Raw genomic sequence first — 17,638 nt, 5'->3', positions numbered from 1 at the left:
CTGGTCTACAGAGCTAGTTCCAGGACAGGCTCCAAAGCCACAGAGAAACCCTGTCTCGAAAAACCAAAAAAAAAAAGAGAGAGAGAGAGAAAGAAAGAGAAACAAACAGAAAGTCTTTCCCATTTCTCCTCATCACACCCTCCTGCTAGACCTACCTGATAAAGGCTGCAGCTTTGACAACTGGGCACCTGGTAGAAGGCATTAATGCGTGCGTTTATGATTTTACCTTCAACCTCTTACATTTTCACAACTTAGGTGACTCCCCAAGACCCTAGTCCTCCCTTGTGCTATGATGAGTTTTGAGCTGAAGTCAGATTTCAGCTGGGCCCCATTATCATCTTCCTGGCTCTGTTGTATGGCTCTTGTGCTCAGTTAACTTTTCAGAGCAGCTTTCCATGGCGGTTCTTCCTAAGCAGGAGAGTTACTAACAATGCGTGTGCTTCCTGTGGAGACCACTTGCAGGAGAGTCAGAGCACTTGGCTGTCTCAGTGCCAAGCAGTGAGTGCCTAATAGGTGTCAGAACATTTCCAGACTTTACAGATGTAATCCTTTTCAGATTATTCTAAAAACCAAGAAGTAGCATAAAATTTAAAAACCCATGGTGTCTGCCCACTCTTTGAGAAGTCATTATCAGAGTCTCACAATAGCTTCCTCTACAGATTAAAAAAAAAGGTAATGCGAATGTGTTGTCTTCAGCACTGCTCATCCTGTTTTGACCAAATGCCCGTGATCCTTGTGATTCCACACATTTAAAACTACCTGGAAATAACATTTATCTTTTTCAAAGTCCCAACCATAAATCAACCATAATGGAAACCCTCGCTTTTATTGCAAAGCTGTGTGCTCCAACCTTTGAGTCTAAAGTGTTTACCTGGCTTTTCTGCAGCTGACTCAGTGGATTAGTCCCTTTTAATGCAACTTGCATGGCAGTGTGGTCACCAAATTATATGACAACTTTAAATTCCGTGCATGATTGATAGCATATTGCTCTCTACTTAAATCTGTTTACTTTTATGATCAAGGCTTCAAATATAGAAAAATGAAGGTGAAAAAACAAGGGAAACAACTCAAGAAATGAGAGCTTGGTTCCTAGGCTGCCTCCCAGCGTTAGCAAAGGACAGGGTGTCTTCCTCCAGAGCAGCCTTGGGCGTGGGGCATGATGAAGAGTGAGTTAAGCAGTACATAAATTCCACAGTTTCGAGATGCCAGGGAACGTTCTTTCCTTAAAACATTTCTTGTCAGTGTTGGTGGTGCACACCTTTAACCCCAGCACTCATAAGGCAGAGGCAGGCAGATCTCTGTGAGTTCGAGGCCAGCTTGGTCTATGGAGTAAGTTCCAAGGCAGCTAGAACTGTTACACAGGAAAACCCTATCTCCAAAAACAAAAACAAAGATATCTTACCCCAATGTTTTCCAAAACTACTGTCCATACCTATCTGTCTTAGGAATTAGCAACCTCTAATTCCTCAGAACGCTGTATGGGCATCCATCATCCTGTCTGTGTCTCAGAACAGCCCTCCTTTCTGTTTCCAGGAAGTTTTCAAGGTGGGTGTTATTTCATTGCTAAGTATTGCTAAGCATGGGTTACCTCTTCTCTTGAACATTCTCTCAGGTTAGTTTAATCCCCCTCCCCAATTCTTTTTGGTTGCTTGGTTGCTTGGTTGTTTTTTCGAGACAGGGTTTCTCAGTGTAGCCTTGACTGTCCTGGAACTCGCCCTGTAGATCAGGCTGGCCTTGAACTCACAGAGATCCTCCTGCCTCTGCCTCCCAAGTGCTGGAATTAAAGCCGTACACTACCACCACCTAGCAGCTCCCCATTCTTGAAGTCACTGTTTTACTTCTGATCTATCAGACGTTCATGTCTCCATCATAAGATGAATAAGAAGCTGTTTCTCAGCTTGCCCCCCCCCCCAATTTCTTTTTGTTCCTCTTCAGTTTGAATTGGGTTTTGGTTTTTTGAGACAAGATCTCATATAGCCTAGGTCGGTAAAACTGCTGATCTTCCTGCTTCCAGCTCCCGAGTATAGGGATAGCAGGCATGTGCTGCCATGCCTGGCCTCTCAGCTTGTTTCTCTGCTGAGGCTTCTTATTTGCTATTTCTGTGTCTCTTAATCAGAAATTGCCAGGGATTGTGTCAACATGTCATCATTATCATTAACAAAAACTATGGGTAGTATCATACTAACCATATTGTGGTCATGTTATGATTCTAAATCACTGAAATGGGATAAACTAGGGAATAGTGGGATTTTAGCTCCCACTCCCTTTCTGCTTCCCCTCCCTCCCCTCACTCCAGGCCTTAAGCTCTGTAGCCCAGAGCTGCATCCACAGCCTTTTCTCATTCAAAAATGCAGACGATATTGGATATACTCAATGGTTGTTAGATAGAAGTTAGATGAGGGCTACGGGTGTGGCTCAGTTGCAGAGTTCTTAACTTATGCATAGTGGCTTGGCCATATCAATCTTAGCACCTTCACTAAGAAGACAGATTTAGGAGGAACAGAAGTTCAAGGTGAGAAGACAGCCTGGGATATGCAAGATCCTGTCTCCAAAGAAAAAACTTAAAGAGTTGATACTTCTAGTGTGCAAAGAAAATTATAAATGGTCACATAACAAGTACTTTCTTGGAAAACTTTCAATAACATCCCTGTTGACTTTCAAATTAAACATGAATGTCTCTGCCCATTTTTGGATGCTCTCATGTAGCAACCCAGCCTACTTTGGTAACTTTCTTTCATGATTCCCTACACATTCTTGCGTGCTTTGGTAACTTTCTTTCATGATTCCCTACACATTCTTGCGTGCAAACCCACTTACTGTGAGTGATAGCCCAGTAGCAACTGCAGTTTGAGTTCTGATTGTGGGGCTGGTTTTGTTTTGTTTTGTTTTGTTTTGTATTGTGGATGTGAAGGTCAAACCCCTAGGACTTAATGTACTATAGAAGTACTCTACTACCACAGAGCCAGCCCCACCCCATTATTTTAAAAACACTTGATGATTGTGTATATTTTTGCTTAATACTTGATTTTAATATAGTTATTGACAGTATACATTCATGGTTCAACTCCTTATCTACTGTCCAACCTGATTAGAGTCCTTAGACAAGTCACTTAAATCCCTAAGCCTCGCCTATAAAATGAGGATAGCTATTATAGGGCTGATAAAGATTAAAAGCAATAATCTATATGAAATGTTTAACTCTTCCCTAACATGTAGTCAGTCCTCCATACGTGTCGGATACTTACTGATGAAGTCTATTTTCCTCATTCAGCTCTGTGGAGTATTTTACAAATGATGAGGGAAGAAGACCCTTCCAAAGTAATAGTGCAGCAGTGAAAAGATGGGCACCGAAACCAGATTGTCCAGCTCCAAAATCCAGGGCTCTTAACTCTTGTTGTTCTCTACCTGAAAATCTTCTTCCTTGTAGCTCACAGGAACAACCTTCCCAAGCTCTCTCAAGCCATGTCCGTCTTCCAACTCACTTTGATCACCATTAAAACATGATCTTTCGGGCTAGAGAGATGGCTCAGTGGATAAGAGCACTGGCTGCTCTTCCAAAGGTCCTGAGTTCAATTCCCAGCATCCACATGGTGGCTCACAACCATCTGTAATGAGATTTGGCTCCCTCTTTGGCTTGTGGGCATACATGGAGGCAGAATGTTGTATAAATAATAAATAAAATCTTTTAAAAAAAAATATAATTTTGAAGAAAATGATCTTTTCCTCAAAATGCAGCAGTTAGGGCTGGGGGAGAGGGACAGTTCAGCTGGTGAAGTGCTCAGTTGGTGAGCACAGGTCCTACCTACCATGTAAGAATCCAAGCATGGTACAGATTGCTATGGTCCCATCCTGGGAAGGTGGAGATGGAAAGATCCCTGAGGTTTGCTAACCAAAACAGTAAACTTCAGGTTCAGTGAGAAGATCTTGCCCCCATAATAAGGTAGCATATGATTAAGACATTGGACATCCACCTCTAGTCACCATGTGCTTCCCAGCAGCAGTATGTGACTGTGTGAGTCTTTCATATATCACTGTATGCTGCAGTGACCTCTGTGGACACCAGGGCAGGGTTTGCACCCATTTCCCCTTTGGAGCCATTTCCCCTGAAATACTTTTCACTAAATAGATGCTTAATAACCAGTCAAGTTGAGCAGAGGTTGTTCAAGTCCCAAATAAGAAATTCTGTCCAGTTCAGACCAGGAATCATTTTTTGGCTAGTGTTGTAATAGACACAGAACTTAAAGAGAAAGAAGCCAAACCCCTTCTCTCAAGGATTTAGAGTTTCACTGAAGTGTTTTGAAATCCTGACTCTTTTTAATGGAGACAATAATCGAATGAACAAATAGTTCAGTAACGGGAATGAATTGTTATTTATTGTTGGTACAGATACAGTCATCTCCTCCAGCTGCTGTACAAGTTTAGACTACATGGTCACCTACCTCTTCAAGCACATAGCAAAGGAGGGCAAGAAGCCGCTTCGCTGCAGAGAGTCTGTGCAGGCCGGCCAGAGGCTGCTACACTTTATGCAGCAAAACCCAGATGTGCTACAGCAGGTAACATCGCTTCAACAGTTTCCCAAAAGCCAGTATGGCCCCTGAACTTATATAAATGTTTGCCAGGATCTTTAGCAGTTTCTCCTTCTTACTCTTCCCTGACAGTAGAGAGTACACTGGCTTCAGTGTTACCCACCCATAAAAATCCCTGTGCTGTTCAGTTCACTGCAGAATTCAGAAGGTATAGTTCTTCTGAGGCCTGAGGAAAGTGGAGCAAAACTCAGACTTCTGTGTGGGACCTTGGGCAGCTCTGCTGAAGTGTGCATTAAATGCATGGCCTCTGCGGCAATTGTGCTAACTCCTGCTCTGTGCAGACAACTTGCCAGGAACTGTCTGTTCGTGAGAGTTCAGTGTAAGATTAGGAGTCACACAGTTCAGACATTAGGCAGTGTTCCCAAACATTCAATTAATAAGTTATAATGCAGCAATTTGTTTTTAGTTGTGTTTTTTCAAAAAGATTTTTTATTTGTATATTTTATGTATTTGAGTGCACTGTCTGCATGTATACCTAAATGCCGGAAGAGGGAATTGGATCCCATTACAGATGGTTCTGGGCCACCATGTGGTTGCTAGAATTCAACTCAGGACCTCTGGAAGAAGGGCCAGTGCTCATAACAGCTGAGCCGTCTCTCCCGCCCCCGGCTGTGTTTTCTAACTAGCTAACACAGACTAAGTCCAAGTTTATGATTGTTTTAAATAACTCACCTCTGCTGATCTAAGAAATAACATACATAAGAAATGAAGATACATGCCTGAATATTCCAAAGAGAATAAAGCCATTTCACAGATATACCATCACTATGATTGATGTTTCTACTTCCACAAAATTTGGGAAATGTGTGTATACTGTTTGCAGTTTTCCCTTGCCCAGGGTGCATCCATAATGGTGTGATTTGCGAAAGTAAAGACATCAACTGTGGTTGTGTTGATTGTGTTGTCATTAGTGAGCAGTGTTGTCTGAGTCAGCAGACTAGATCACTGCACATGAACATGCTGAAAATAGAATGGGAAGTCCATGGGAGAGGTTTCCGTCCTGGCTGTAATGCTTTTACTAGGATCAAGTCTTACTTGTGACATTTCCGCTAACTAGCTGCATTCCAAGAACAGATGACGTGGGTGTAGTTCATTCCTATTTTGAGTAACTAGCAAAAGGCTAATTACTACAGGCCTGTAACTCTTTGCTGTGACCCTAGAACTATTCAACTAGTTGGTAATGCAAATAATGAAGAGAACCCATTGAGGACCTTGTCACTGTGATTTCCAGCTCATCCATGCGTATGTTATCTTCGGTGATGACATGCTCTGAGCCTTCTCCATGCAGAGCTCAAGAGGGCTATAGCATCTCCAGCCTGTACCAGGAGTGACTGACTTTGGGTGGGGCTAGAGATGTAGAGCTTTTAAGGATCTGAACAATCTGTTTCATTTATTGTGTACTAAATGCAAGAACAAGTAAGATTTGTAAAGATACAATTAATCAGTTGTGTTAACATAGTAATACTAGAGACTGGCACAGAAGGAGAGGACTGTTACAGTCTTAGACTTCACAGCAGTCTAGTAATGTGGCTGTCATCATCCCCAGTTTTACACATCAATTCACTAGAAAGTAACAGGATTGGAATTTGAACCAAGGTCTGTTTAGTTCCAAAGCCTACATCCTTAAAATTCATACCACTGCTTCTCAAGGTATCTCAGAGTCACCTGGATGCAAAATACACACCCTGCCATGGTTAGGATGCACTTCTCCCAAACACTTCCACTTGCAAGTCACTGCTGGTCCGGGTGTAAGTGCATGGAGGAGGCTGAGGACCATTGGCTTACAGCATGTCGTCACTGAAGATAGCAAATGTCCATGCATACACTAGAAATCAGGCCCCACCTACCAGGACAGAGGACAAGTCTACCACCAACTCCTTCCTGCTAGCAGTCATTCATCATCACAGTTTGTCCCATCAGCTTTGGGCAGTCACTTCTAAGTTGGTTGAAATTTTTAGTAAAAATCAATAGGTTACAAGCTAGTAGTAAGACTGCAGGAGATGAGCCAGTGTGTCTTTACTCAGAATCCCCATGCATTTGTTGGTTTAAGTCATTTCTGTGTGTTAATAGACTTGGTAATCTTTCACTTTATAGCATATGACTAAGTAGTGATATATCTTTATTAAGCAGTGGAATGCATTCTATTTATTTGGGATGTAAGCTTTCAGATAACATTTTAAATATTAATGACTGGTCTCTAGTAGTCAGCATAAATATGATTTGCATTAGCACTAGGTTGTATCATCTTGAGTGCCTCTGATGTCAACTATTGGGTATAGTAATATCTGACATCATCTCCTTAGGTCACTGACAACTTTGACCTCTATTTTTATGCACAGTTTCTGTCGTCTCAAAAGCTCTTTTGAATTGATTTGAAATTTTGACTCTTCCCTTTATGAGGCAGTAAAATTGATAATTATTCAGATGGGAACTGAGCACTGAGTGAAAAATCAATTCCACCCGCTCTCTGCTGCGTATAAAATTACTTCTGAGTCTGCTGGACTGAACGGATGGCCAGAGTAAAAGCAGCAGGCAGGAGCAGTGGGAAGAATTAGCTGGACAGAGCTAATAGCCTGAAGGGATGGTCCTGGAAAAGAAGGGAGTGGGCCAGTTGGGGGTTATTATGAGCAGGGATGGGCCCATTGATCATCTGTTTACATCAGCTTTCCAAGACCTTATAAATCAGCCCTGAAGAGTGGCAGAATGAAGATTCAGACTCTTACCAGAGGGATTTGTATTAGATTATTCTCATTTTCACACTCAGATGAAAAGTGAGCCATTGATTATTCATTGGTTGCCCATTAAATGCTGTTTTTATAGATGATTTGCCTATCACAGAAGGTAATGAACAAGGTTGCTGCTTCATAACTTGAGGTTTCAGTTTTCAAGGCATCTGTGTCGTTAAGTAATGCCTAACCCTATTAAGAGGAATGGGTTACAAATTGCTTAACAGTGCTGAAAAACTAGACCCTAATGACTAATTGTGCCTGGAGTTTAGAGAGGGCTTGTCAGCTCTTTAAACTAAACTGATGCAATGATACTGCAATTATTTACTGGTTTGAACTGTTTTCCTTCCACCCTGGACATATTTGGCTAGAAGCGTAATTGCATGGAGAGTGTCAATTCCAAACTGCAAACGTGATCTCAAGCTTCTGCAGAAAAGCCTAACACTGGGTGAAGGGTTTGCAGCACCTTCACAGGCCTTGCCTTTTGTGCACCACAACCCAAGAAAGGCACTATGTGCCTCTCGCCTGGATCTACAGTCCTGTGACTATAGCTCTTCCACAGTTTGTAAACAGACGTAACCTTCAAAGATTAAAATGTACCCCATGTGAAGAGTCATTGAGTTTAAGTGAGTCTGTGTGAGGTAAGAAATGCTGACTCTCTAGTGTTCCTTTAGTTTAACATCTGAGAAAAAACCCAGTCTGCATAAGTTAGGGGAGAAGAATTCCTCAAGTATCCTTATATCACTAGGTCAATGAACTAAAAAAAAAAACTTAGAAAGAGATGATCCGCAGTAGCAGTGGTCAGATTGCTGATCACCATTGGTTAGTAGTGGGGGAGAATGATCTGCTGCAGAAATTTGGCGACAGTATTTGTATGTGAATTTTTTTGGTTTCATTACTGGACATGTTAAATATTTGCATTCATAATATTTGCATTCCTTCAGATATATGAAGACAAAAGTTGTGCCCAAATTAGGTGAGTGTTGGCAGAATTGAGGGGCCATTTTAGAGATATAATGAATCCTTTTTGTAATAAGGGCACTGGTGCAGAATCTCCTCTACACCAGAACCTCCTTCAATGCTCTAGAAAGAGTAGCACCTTGTGCAGAAGAAGAGCAATATCTATGGACCGCCTCTGTCACTGAGCGGGCTGTACACTTAGCATGTTGATGAGGTGGTTGCGGTCATAGTCGTGTTCAGATACAGTGCATAGGAAAACCAGAGCGACTCTGACCCAGCCTAATGTAGCTAGATATTTGGCTCAGGTCAGTTCTATTAAAAATACAGAGAAATTCTAATTAAGATTTTCTTTCCCTTCCTGTCTTCTTTTTTATTTCATTTATTTGTTTGTTTGTTAGGTAGCATGCCGTTTGACTAGAAATTGTAAAGAGCTGTCAGGAGCTGTAAGAATCATACTTCAATAGGAACTTAAGCTAAAAGAACATTACCTCTTTTCCTCAATCAGTCAGTCAATCAATGAAAATTGCTTTTGTATAGTGCTCTTCATGACATGTATCCCAACGTGAATTGCAGCAAAAGGGGAATCGTCTGCTCTTTTTTCATCTCTGTATTTAGACTGAAATGATATTGCTCAACATTTTGACATGCTACACAAAACATCTTTCATACTTAAGATTCCATTCCTTAATACTAAGTAGGCGAAAGTGCCGACACATACGTAAGTGATGTTGAGGCTTTGGCCTGTGGAACCTTAGCAAGAGTCTAAAGGCAGAAAACACTTAACCAAATGAAATACATTCATATTTCTTATTTAACTCTTGAAAAAGTAATTAGCCATATTTTCTAATATTAATGAAATAACCTCTCATGATCCTTAAATTTAAAAGGAGGCCCTTTGTTTGACCAACTAATTTGGATGGTTAATTTATAACTTTATTACTGAAAACATGACAGTAGACTGATATCAAAACAGACTGAAAGAACATGCATAATTGGCCAAAGAACTTAAAGGAAGCCCAGGGTATGTTGTTAGATACAAAAAGTGGAAAACAGGCACTCAGGTTTTGTGACAATTGTTCTCACTTAAGTTGCCATAATATCATGTGTCTTCCGCTCTTTTTCCACTGCCCTTTCTGAAGAACTAAAATCTTAACAAAATCCGTGTAAGTCCAGAGTTCGTGTCCTTACTCCAAAGCTATCTGCTCCCCCATTTGGAGGCTTCTGATCAAGGGAAGTATATTGTATCATGCTCTGAACCTAATAATATGGCAGGTTGAACATTGTAAGTTCCACTGGGTTATCTCAAGGTAGAATGATTTAGAATGCTCATCCTTTAAAAAAAATTAGGGGTGTGGGTGTGTGTGTGTACACATTTGCACGTCATGCAGTGCCAGTAGAGGCCAAGAGAGTGCATTGGACCCCTGGAGTAGAGTTATTGGTGACAGAATTCAGGTAACCCCTATGTCATGTCTGAGACAGAGCTGAGTTTCCTCTCCCTTCTATTGTACACCCATTCCCACTCAGTAAATCTATAGCTAGGTGATGAGGGAGGGTAAACATTTAGAAGGACATGTTTCCTTGAGGAAATCAGTCTGATAGTGTGATTACCTAGTGATGTTCTCGGTGACTTTTTCCTAATCATCATGAGGCTGTTTTTGAAGTTTCCTTTTTTTCCTTAATCTTTTTTATTTTTATGCATATAGGCATTTTTGCCTTCATATATGCCTGTGTACCATTTGTATGCCTGATGCCCGTGAAGGTCAGAAGAAGGTATGAGATCCCTTGGAACTGGAGTTACAGAAAGTTGTGAGCTGCCAGGTGGGTGTTGGTAATCAAGCCTGGACCCTCTGGAAGAGCAGTCAATGTTCTTGACCACTGAGCTCTCTCCAGCCTGTTTTTTGATGTTTCCTTTAACCTGGTGTTCCTAGGAGACTGTCCAGATGGCAACTGCTCACAAAGGCAAATGTGCTTTGTAACAGTCCCCCACCCCATCATATCTCTGTCTCATCCTTAATCTCAAACTGAATCATCGATGTAGAATGCCAGTTTCCACTTCTTTCTGATAAAGCCTTCCTTCTCAAGGAACTTTTGACCGATGATACCATTAGTCATTTTTAAACTCTGGATCTAATACCTGGTTGTCTTGAGCCTCTATATACCATTCCTGGCCATTACCAAGTCAGATTTCTCTAGATCAGTGGTTCTCAACCTGTGGATTATAACCCCTTTTGGCGGGGTGGGGTGTCACCCAAAACTACTGGGAACTACAGATATTTACATACAGTTCATAACAGTAGCAAAATTACAGTTATGAAATAGCAATAAAAATAATTTTCTGGTTGGGGTCACCACAGTGTGTGGGTGTGGGTGGTGGTGGTGGTGGTGATGGTGGTTTTGGTTGGTTGGTTGGTTGGTTGGTTGGTTGGTTGGTTGGTTGGTTGGTTTTGGTTTTGGTTTTTTGAGACAGGGTTTTTCTCTGTCCTGACTGTCCTTGAACTCACAGAGATCTGCGTGCCTCTGCCTCCTGAAAGCTGGGATTAAAGGTGTACGCCACCACATAGCTGAATCTATGTATATTAAGATTTATTACAGTGGTTTACAAGTGGTTTGGCTAGTCCAACAATAACTGTCTCTCTACAGAAAGGCCCAGAATCCAGTAGTTCTTCAGTCTGTGAGGTAGAATATCTTAGCTGGTCTGTAATACATGTTGAAACCCCAAAGAAGGAATGCCTCGGAGACAGAGTAGATGGAAATTCCAGCAAGAATGAGGGCAAGCAGGCAAATAGCAAAAGTTTCCTTCTTCCCTGTCATTGTAAACACACAGCCAGAAGGTGTGACCCAGACCTATGGCAGGTCTTCAGACCTCAAATGATCAATCAAGAAAAGCCCTCACAGGTATGTCCATCTGCTTGGGTTTTAGTTGATCCAGATATAATCAGGTTGACAATCAAGATTAGCTGTCACTCCAAGCATCACAAGCTAGACTACCTGCAAGGCCAAGCAGGAAATATTAATAATGAAGACAAGAAAGAAACTTACCATTGAGAACACATCCCTGTCTAAAGCGGGTGACGTCACTCTATCTCCCCCCCCCAAAAAAAAACAGATAACCATTGTCTTGCCACACACACTGAAATTTTATTTATTTATTTTTGGTCTTTTGAGACAGGGTTTCTCTACGTAGCACTGACTGTCCTGGAACTTGCTCTGTAGACCAGGCTGTCCTCAAACTCATAGAGATCATCTGCTTCTGCCTACCAAGTGCTGGGACTAAAGGTGTGTGCCACCACTGCCCGGCTCAGACACATTGAAATTTGTCCTAAAGCAATTCAGAAATTTAGATATTTTTTAAAGTTGCCCACTGACTACAAATTTAAAACAACATCAGAACAGTGAACAGACCCTGTGTGTGAGTGTGGCTCTCAGTTTCTTGTCTGTTGGGATATGTGACCCTAAGGAGTTACAGGGCCAAGACCTCCAGTATGGGGCTCCCTGTCATTCACAGCTCCAGCCTATAGTCTGTAGTGCTACTTTTGATGGCATTTTCATCTGATTTTTAAAGCAAATTTTTGTTTGTTGTTTTATAATATAGTTATTTTGCTTTTCCTTACTTATTTTTGCTTTTTTGAATTTTTAAAAAAATAACCAGGTTTGTTTGAGGCAAAAGTCAAGTGTGTGTGTGTGTGTGTGTGTGTGTGTGTGTGTGTGTGTGTGTGTGTGTGTGTGTGTGTGTGTGTAAAACAGAGAAATCTACCTGCTAAGGAAGAAGTAAAGATATGTAAGACCAGGTCTAAACCAAAATATCTAGGTAACAGCAAAGCAATAAAAGTTCAAGAGGGAGGCTGGAGAAATGGCTCAGAGTTTAAGAGCACTAGCTGGTTTTCCAGAGGACCTGGCACTCTCATGACTGCTCACAACAATCTGTAACTCTGGTTCCAGAGATTCTTCTGACCTCTGGACATCACATGTACATGGTACACAGACACATATGCAGGCAAAACACCTATGTGTACAAAAATAATAAAATAATTGTTTCAGTCCACGAGGGAATAAACCTCTTAAGAATAAAAAACTCAGGCTGGAGAGATGCCTCGGTCAGTAAAGTACTTGAAATGCCACGATAGGAAGAAAAAGACAGGTAAGTCCCTGGAGCTAACTGTCCTACCAGCCTAGCCTATATCCTGGTTTCAAGCCAATGAAAGACCCTGTCCAAAAAGCAGGCTGGTTAACACCTCAGTAATAATACCCAAGGTTGACCACTGGCTTATGCACGCATGCACATGTGCATACGCATTCACGCACACACACACTGAGAGAGAGAGAGAGGCACAGAGAGAGAGAGAGAGAGAGAGAATATGAGAATGAGAATATATTGTGAGTATTGCCCCCCAGGGATAGGTTATTAAAGCCCATGTTTTTAATTTTGAAAATAGAAAAGTAGAAGCCTCATGAGATGGCTCAGGGGGTAAAGGTGCTTACCACCGGGCCTGTTCTTTGATCCCTAGGACCCACATGGTGGGAGGAAAGAACCAGCTTCCACAATTGTCTTCTGATTTTCACACATGTACTGTGTTGTGCATGTGTGTGCATGAACAAATGGATGGGTCAGTGGGTGGGCCTGCGGATGGGCGGACGGACGGACGGACAGATAGATAGAATTTCTAAAATGATTTTACAAAAGTGATATTTTAAAAACAAATCATTTTCTTTTAGAAGAAAGGCTATTGTCTTAATCTTTTTCTTTTTTTATTTACTTCTATTTTGCCATGGGTGGGTGTCCAGTCCCCTGAAACTAGAGTTACAGACAGTTGTGAGCTGCCATATGGGTGCTGGGAACTGACCCCAGGTCCTCTGGAAGAGCAGTCGGTGCTCTTAACCCCTGAGCCATCTCTGCAGCCCCATCTTAATCTTTTTCTTAAGTGTGTCAGCTACTTTTATTTTTGTTGTAGGTATATTTGTTGGATGACTGTTTGCTACAGATATCATATTAATGGAACTTATATAATGCATTTTCATGGTATACCTCCTTTTCTCTCAGAGATCTTGGCACTTGTCCAGGCCTTAGTATAGCCTGATTCCTTGCAGTGGTCTGTGGATGTCTGTAAAGTAAATACTCAAAATATTAATTTTCAAAATCATAGCCTATAAACATGGTTTAGCTTTATACCGGTATATTATGGTCATACTCTGCTACTATAGAATAAGCCAAGTGGTAATGCTAAGATTGTATCTCAATATAAAATGGCCCTTCTGAAATACCAGGAAAAATGTCTAGTCTACACATGAATCAGAGAAAGAAAAAGCTCTGCCAATATTGTTCATGTTAACAGAACAGAAAAGATTCCCACCCCATGAGGATGTGTGTTCTCACCTCTCAGCACAGTGGAAGGATACAATCCATTGCTAGCATGACTTGCCTTATTAATTGAAAGGATGGAATCCACCAGATGTAGCCCAAGCCAGCAGAGAGTTGGGTGACTAAGCAACAGCAAAGAGACCATATTGAGCGAGCCAGAATCCAGTCTCCAAGTCATTTATTTCAGCCAGTGACAGTACATGTAAACTCCTGTGCCTCCGCAGTGATTGATGGTTTAATATCATATATAATTTTTTTAATGAAGGAAAACCATTTAAATATGTTACCATTTGCACTAGTATTCTCCTATGTACATAACTGCATTTAATCATTATGGGGATTGTTTTTATACTTGTGTAATTTGTATCCACGAAATAACTGTCAAAACCATCTCATGCCGTTGCTGGAAATGGTACAGTGTGCTTCATACTCAAATAGATTCATTCTTCTCTGCACATAATTAAGAGTGTTGGAGCTTTCAGTGCCACCACATAGGAATTCCGTGTTTACATTTCAGAGAATGAAAAATAAGCCACAGTGTGCGTGCAGGTTCCTGTTTTCTGAGGCAGTGATATTTAAGTGCCTTAGTTTTGTACCAGTATATGATTTGAAGAGTTTGATTTTAAGACTTTTAATATTAAAATACATAATAAAATTTTATTATCTAATTACAAGAGGGTTTAGCCTCTTATTAAAGTTGCTAAATCAGGCCTATATTAGCATTATAATGGCACAGTTTGACATGGAATACTCAAAAGTCAAGTTCAAAAGGGGGGTGTGGGTTGTTGGGGGGGTTCTTTTTCCCTTACCCCTCACAAAATAACAAGGGTGAAATGCATGTGTGGAAGCAAACAAGGAACAATTTGGGATGCTGGAGAAGGAGTAGAGGTGCAGCCCAGGATGGTACCCTTAGGCAAGGCAGCTGGTCTGTGTAGCCTTTTGTTTATCTGCTACTGGTTTATGTAGCCTTTAGGCCGGCACCAGAAACAATCACTCCTACAGGGTCAGCTGCTGGTCAGAAGCAAAGTAAGAAAAGATTTTGCTTCCAAACACAGCAGCCATAATTTCTGTACAGCTGGCACCTGCTACTGGTGCACAGCGTGAAGGTGAAAGGTCAAAGAGGCAGTTGTTCAAAACTCAAGAATGGCTTAAAGGGACTTGTAGATTAATCTGCTTTATTAACTTCTGTATATTAGATAACTATTGCTGTGAATGACAGTACATCTTTTTGAATAAGTCACATCTCTTTCTCTTTTAAATTAGCTTTTGAGTAATGAATATTAAATAGAAAGCATTTCAAGAGTAATTAAATGAAAACAGAATGATGTCATTCTGCGGTTTTATTTGTGTGTTTATAGACTAGGGAAATTATGCTTTCCAAGAATTGTGCCTTTTAACCCTTTTAAAAATAAGAAGGAAGGAAGGAAAAAGAAAAACAGTTAGCTTTCATAAAGAAGGAATTGGAATTAACAGGACAGCCACATGTCCGTTAGCCTTTGTCTTTAAACCGAGAAAAGATGATGTCTCTTGTGCCTTAGCATAAAGTCATTGGGTGCCAGTGGCTGGCTTTGACATTCCCAGGGGCGCCAAATGTTTTCTTTATGAATTAAAGTGACTCAATCTGTCATCGTTCTTTTATCTGCAGTTTAGCACAGTCAGTTCTGCTATCAGTCTGCAGCAAATGTTCTCAGAACAGTACAGGAGTTGTGAGACGTCGACAACAGACATTCCTTTTCCTTCACACTCATATAAAGCAGATAGAGAATATTCTGTAAGGGGAAACACAACTTTATACAGGCTTAGCTCAGTAATAATTAGGCAAGCTCTATAACAGCCTCTCACTATTCTGGCGAGTGAAGTGGTTTTTATCCTCTGCATTGATAGTGATGTGCATATTTGGCTATCTGTAAGTTAAACAGAAAGAACTCAATAACTGTATCCTTTAAAACCTCTGCAAGAAAGAAGTCAGTGTGGAGATTTCCACGGGTTAAGTGCTGATACAAACTCCGGAAAGGTTTTAAACAAACTCTTCAAAAGGGATAGCTCTGTCTGTTGACTGACAGTGATTTTTTCATCTTTGTTGTTTGTTTTAAGGCTTCTCGTAAAATGAAAGTACTGTAGAGAACATGTGTGTTTTGCGATAAGAGAGCACAAATAGCAGTATTCATATATATTTCACACAGAAAACTGTGCGCCGAGTTTTTATACGAGTGTAGTCTTCCCACCCTGAGCAATGTTTCTCTGAGTACAAAGGTTGCATCTAAAATCATCTCCTTACTCCACAGTGCATCACCCAAAGTAGAGCCTTCTTACCAGGTCCTTGCTTGAGGACCTGGCCTTGTTATTGCCCTACCAGAACCCTGATAGGTTCAACATATGCTTGCTGGGACCTAAAAATTCACTATGGAAAGAATTTCAGACTCCTCTGATTCTGTACTGAGTGTGAAACAGGCATACACAGATGCTGGGTACATGTATTAAAATGTGGGTTTGTACAGGGCTGTGGTGGCACGCACCTTTAACCCTAGTACTGGGGAGGCAGAGACAGGTGAATCTCTGAGTTTGAAGCCAGCCTAGTGTATAGAGTGAGTTCCAGAACAGGCAGGACTGTTGCATAGGAAAACCCTGTCTGAAAAAAACCCAAAAAAAAAAAAAATGTGGGTTTGCAAACATGCTTCTATTTAAACCTCCTAACACCGAAGTACTTGTATAACTATTTTATAGTCTAAATATTGTCATTGAGACTGAAGTTAGATGGTCCATTCAGGATCTGCAGCTAACAAAGAGCAGAGCCTGTGCTCTCGCTGTAGAAACATAGCACCGTCCCCAACTGACCTGAGGATTCCTTTCTTTGTTTTTGTTTGTTTGTTCATTTTGTGTTTTTTGAGACAGGGTTTATCTCTGTAGCCCTGGCTGTCCTGAAACTCACACTGTAAACCAAGCTGACCTAGAACTCACAGAGATCCGCCTGCCTCCTGATGCTGGGATTGAAGATGTTCACCATAAAGTATCAACACTTGACTCAACCCACGTATTTAACATCTTTACTGGGTTTAGTTGGTTTTTGTTTTTTGGGGGTTTTTCTGTTTTGTTTTGTTTTGTTTTTTGCATTGCTAGAATCAAACCCAGAACCTCCTACATGCTAGGCAAGTTCTCTACTACTGAGCTCCATCCCCAATTCTTCCTTTATAGATTAAGAAGCCAGCATTTAGATGATAGCCAAACTTTAAGTCTCCGTTTACGAAAAAGCCAAAGCACCCATTCCTTGCCATATGCTTAGAGCAGTAGCTGGTCTGCAAGGAGAGAAAAATGTGGTAGAAGGACAGCGATGGAGAGAGACCCCAGTAGATGCCTTCTCTTATCTAGAGACCTGGCTTTTTTGCCTACTCAGAAAGCAATACATTGGATCTTTTGGATAGCTCTATCTTTACATACTGAGCTTTCTTGACTTAGATAGAGACTTGTGAGGACACAATGAGCCAGTGACCATTGACTCACCTAATACAAGATATTCAACAAATTCAACAAATAATGTGATTTCATGTTGGATGCCCAGCTTCCACTAACCTTGGTTTGATGTTGCTGATTGCCTTTGAGAAAAAAACCCTGCTATTTATAAACATCCTTTCTGTGTGTGTTTAAGCCTGAGACTTCTTTATAAGAGCATTTTATTTTGAAGTCTATGATGTGAGGCAGATTATCAAGGTCTGCAGGTGTACTTGTGTACTTTGCCCTTTTAGAGTTCTTTCTGTGATAAGCGTTCTCAAAGTCATGCTCACTGGAATGAGTGAAGGGATGGGATGGTATAGGTTTGATTCTTGGCCCAACAGAACTCTTTTTTTCACTTTTTCCTCCTCCATATTTTAGGCATCTCCTTTTAGTGGCAAGAACTAAAGAAATACCGTAACCTTGCTCAGTAATACACTACCGTCACATTTAAAATCTGTTGGAATCCTCATAGCAACAGTAATGGGTGTGGATTCTTTTTTTTAAAAAAAAAAATATTTATT

General features: G+C 41.0%; 1 protein-coding gene across 2 annotated transcripts in view; it reads left to right on the top strand.

The window, feature by feature from the left end:
* The window catches only part of Ranbp17 (RAN binding protein 17), a 352,625-nt gene that overhangs the window by 314,989 nt on the left and 19,998 nt on the right, over positions 1–17,638 (top strand). For both annotated transcript variants that reach the window (XM_026780758.1, XM_026780757.1), the window contains one exon: positions 4,387–4,553. In XM_026780758.1, the coding sequence (XP_026636559.1) occupies positions 4,387–4,553 (167 nt within the window). The remainder of the gene's footprint in view (positions 1–4,386; positions 4,554–17,638) is intronic.

This window comes from Microtus ochrogaster, chromosome 7, assembly GCF_000317375.1.
Source record: "Microtus ochrogaster isolate Prairie Vole_2 chromosome 7, MicOch1.0, whole genome shotgun sequence".
Classification (NCBI taxonomy): domain Eukaryota; kingdom Metazoa; phylum Chordata; class Mammalia; order Rodentia; family Cricetidae; genus Microtus; species Microtus ochrogaster.
Note: the sequence above shows the minus strand (reverse complement) of the source record. Positions and strands in the feature narration are given on the sequence as shown.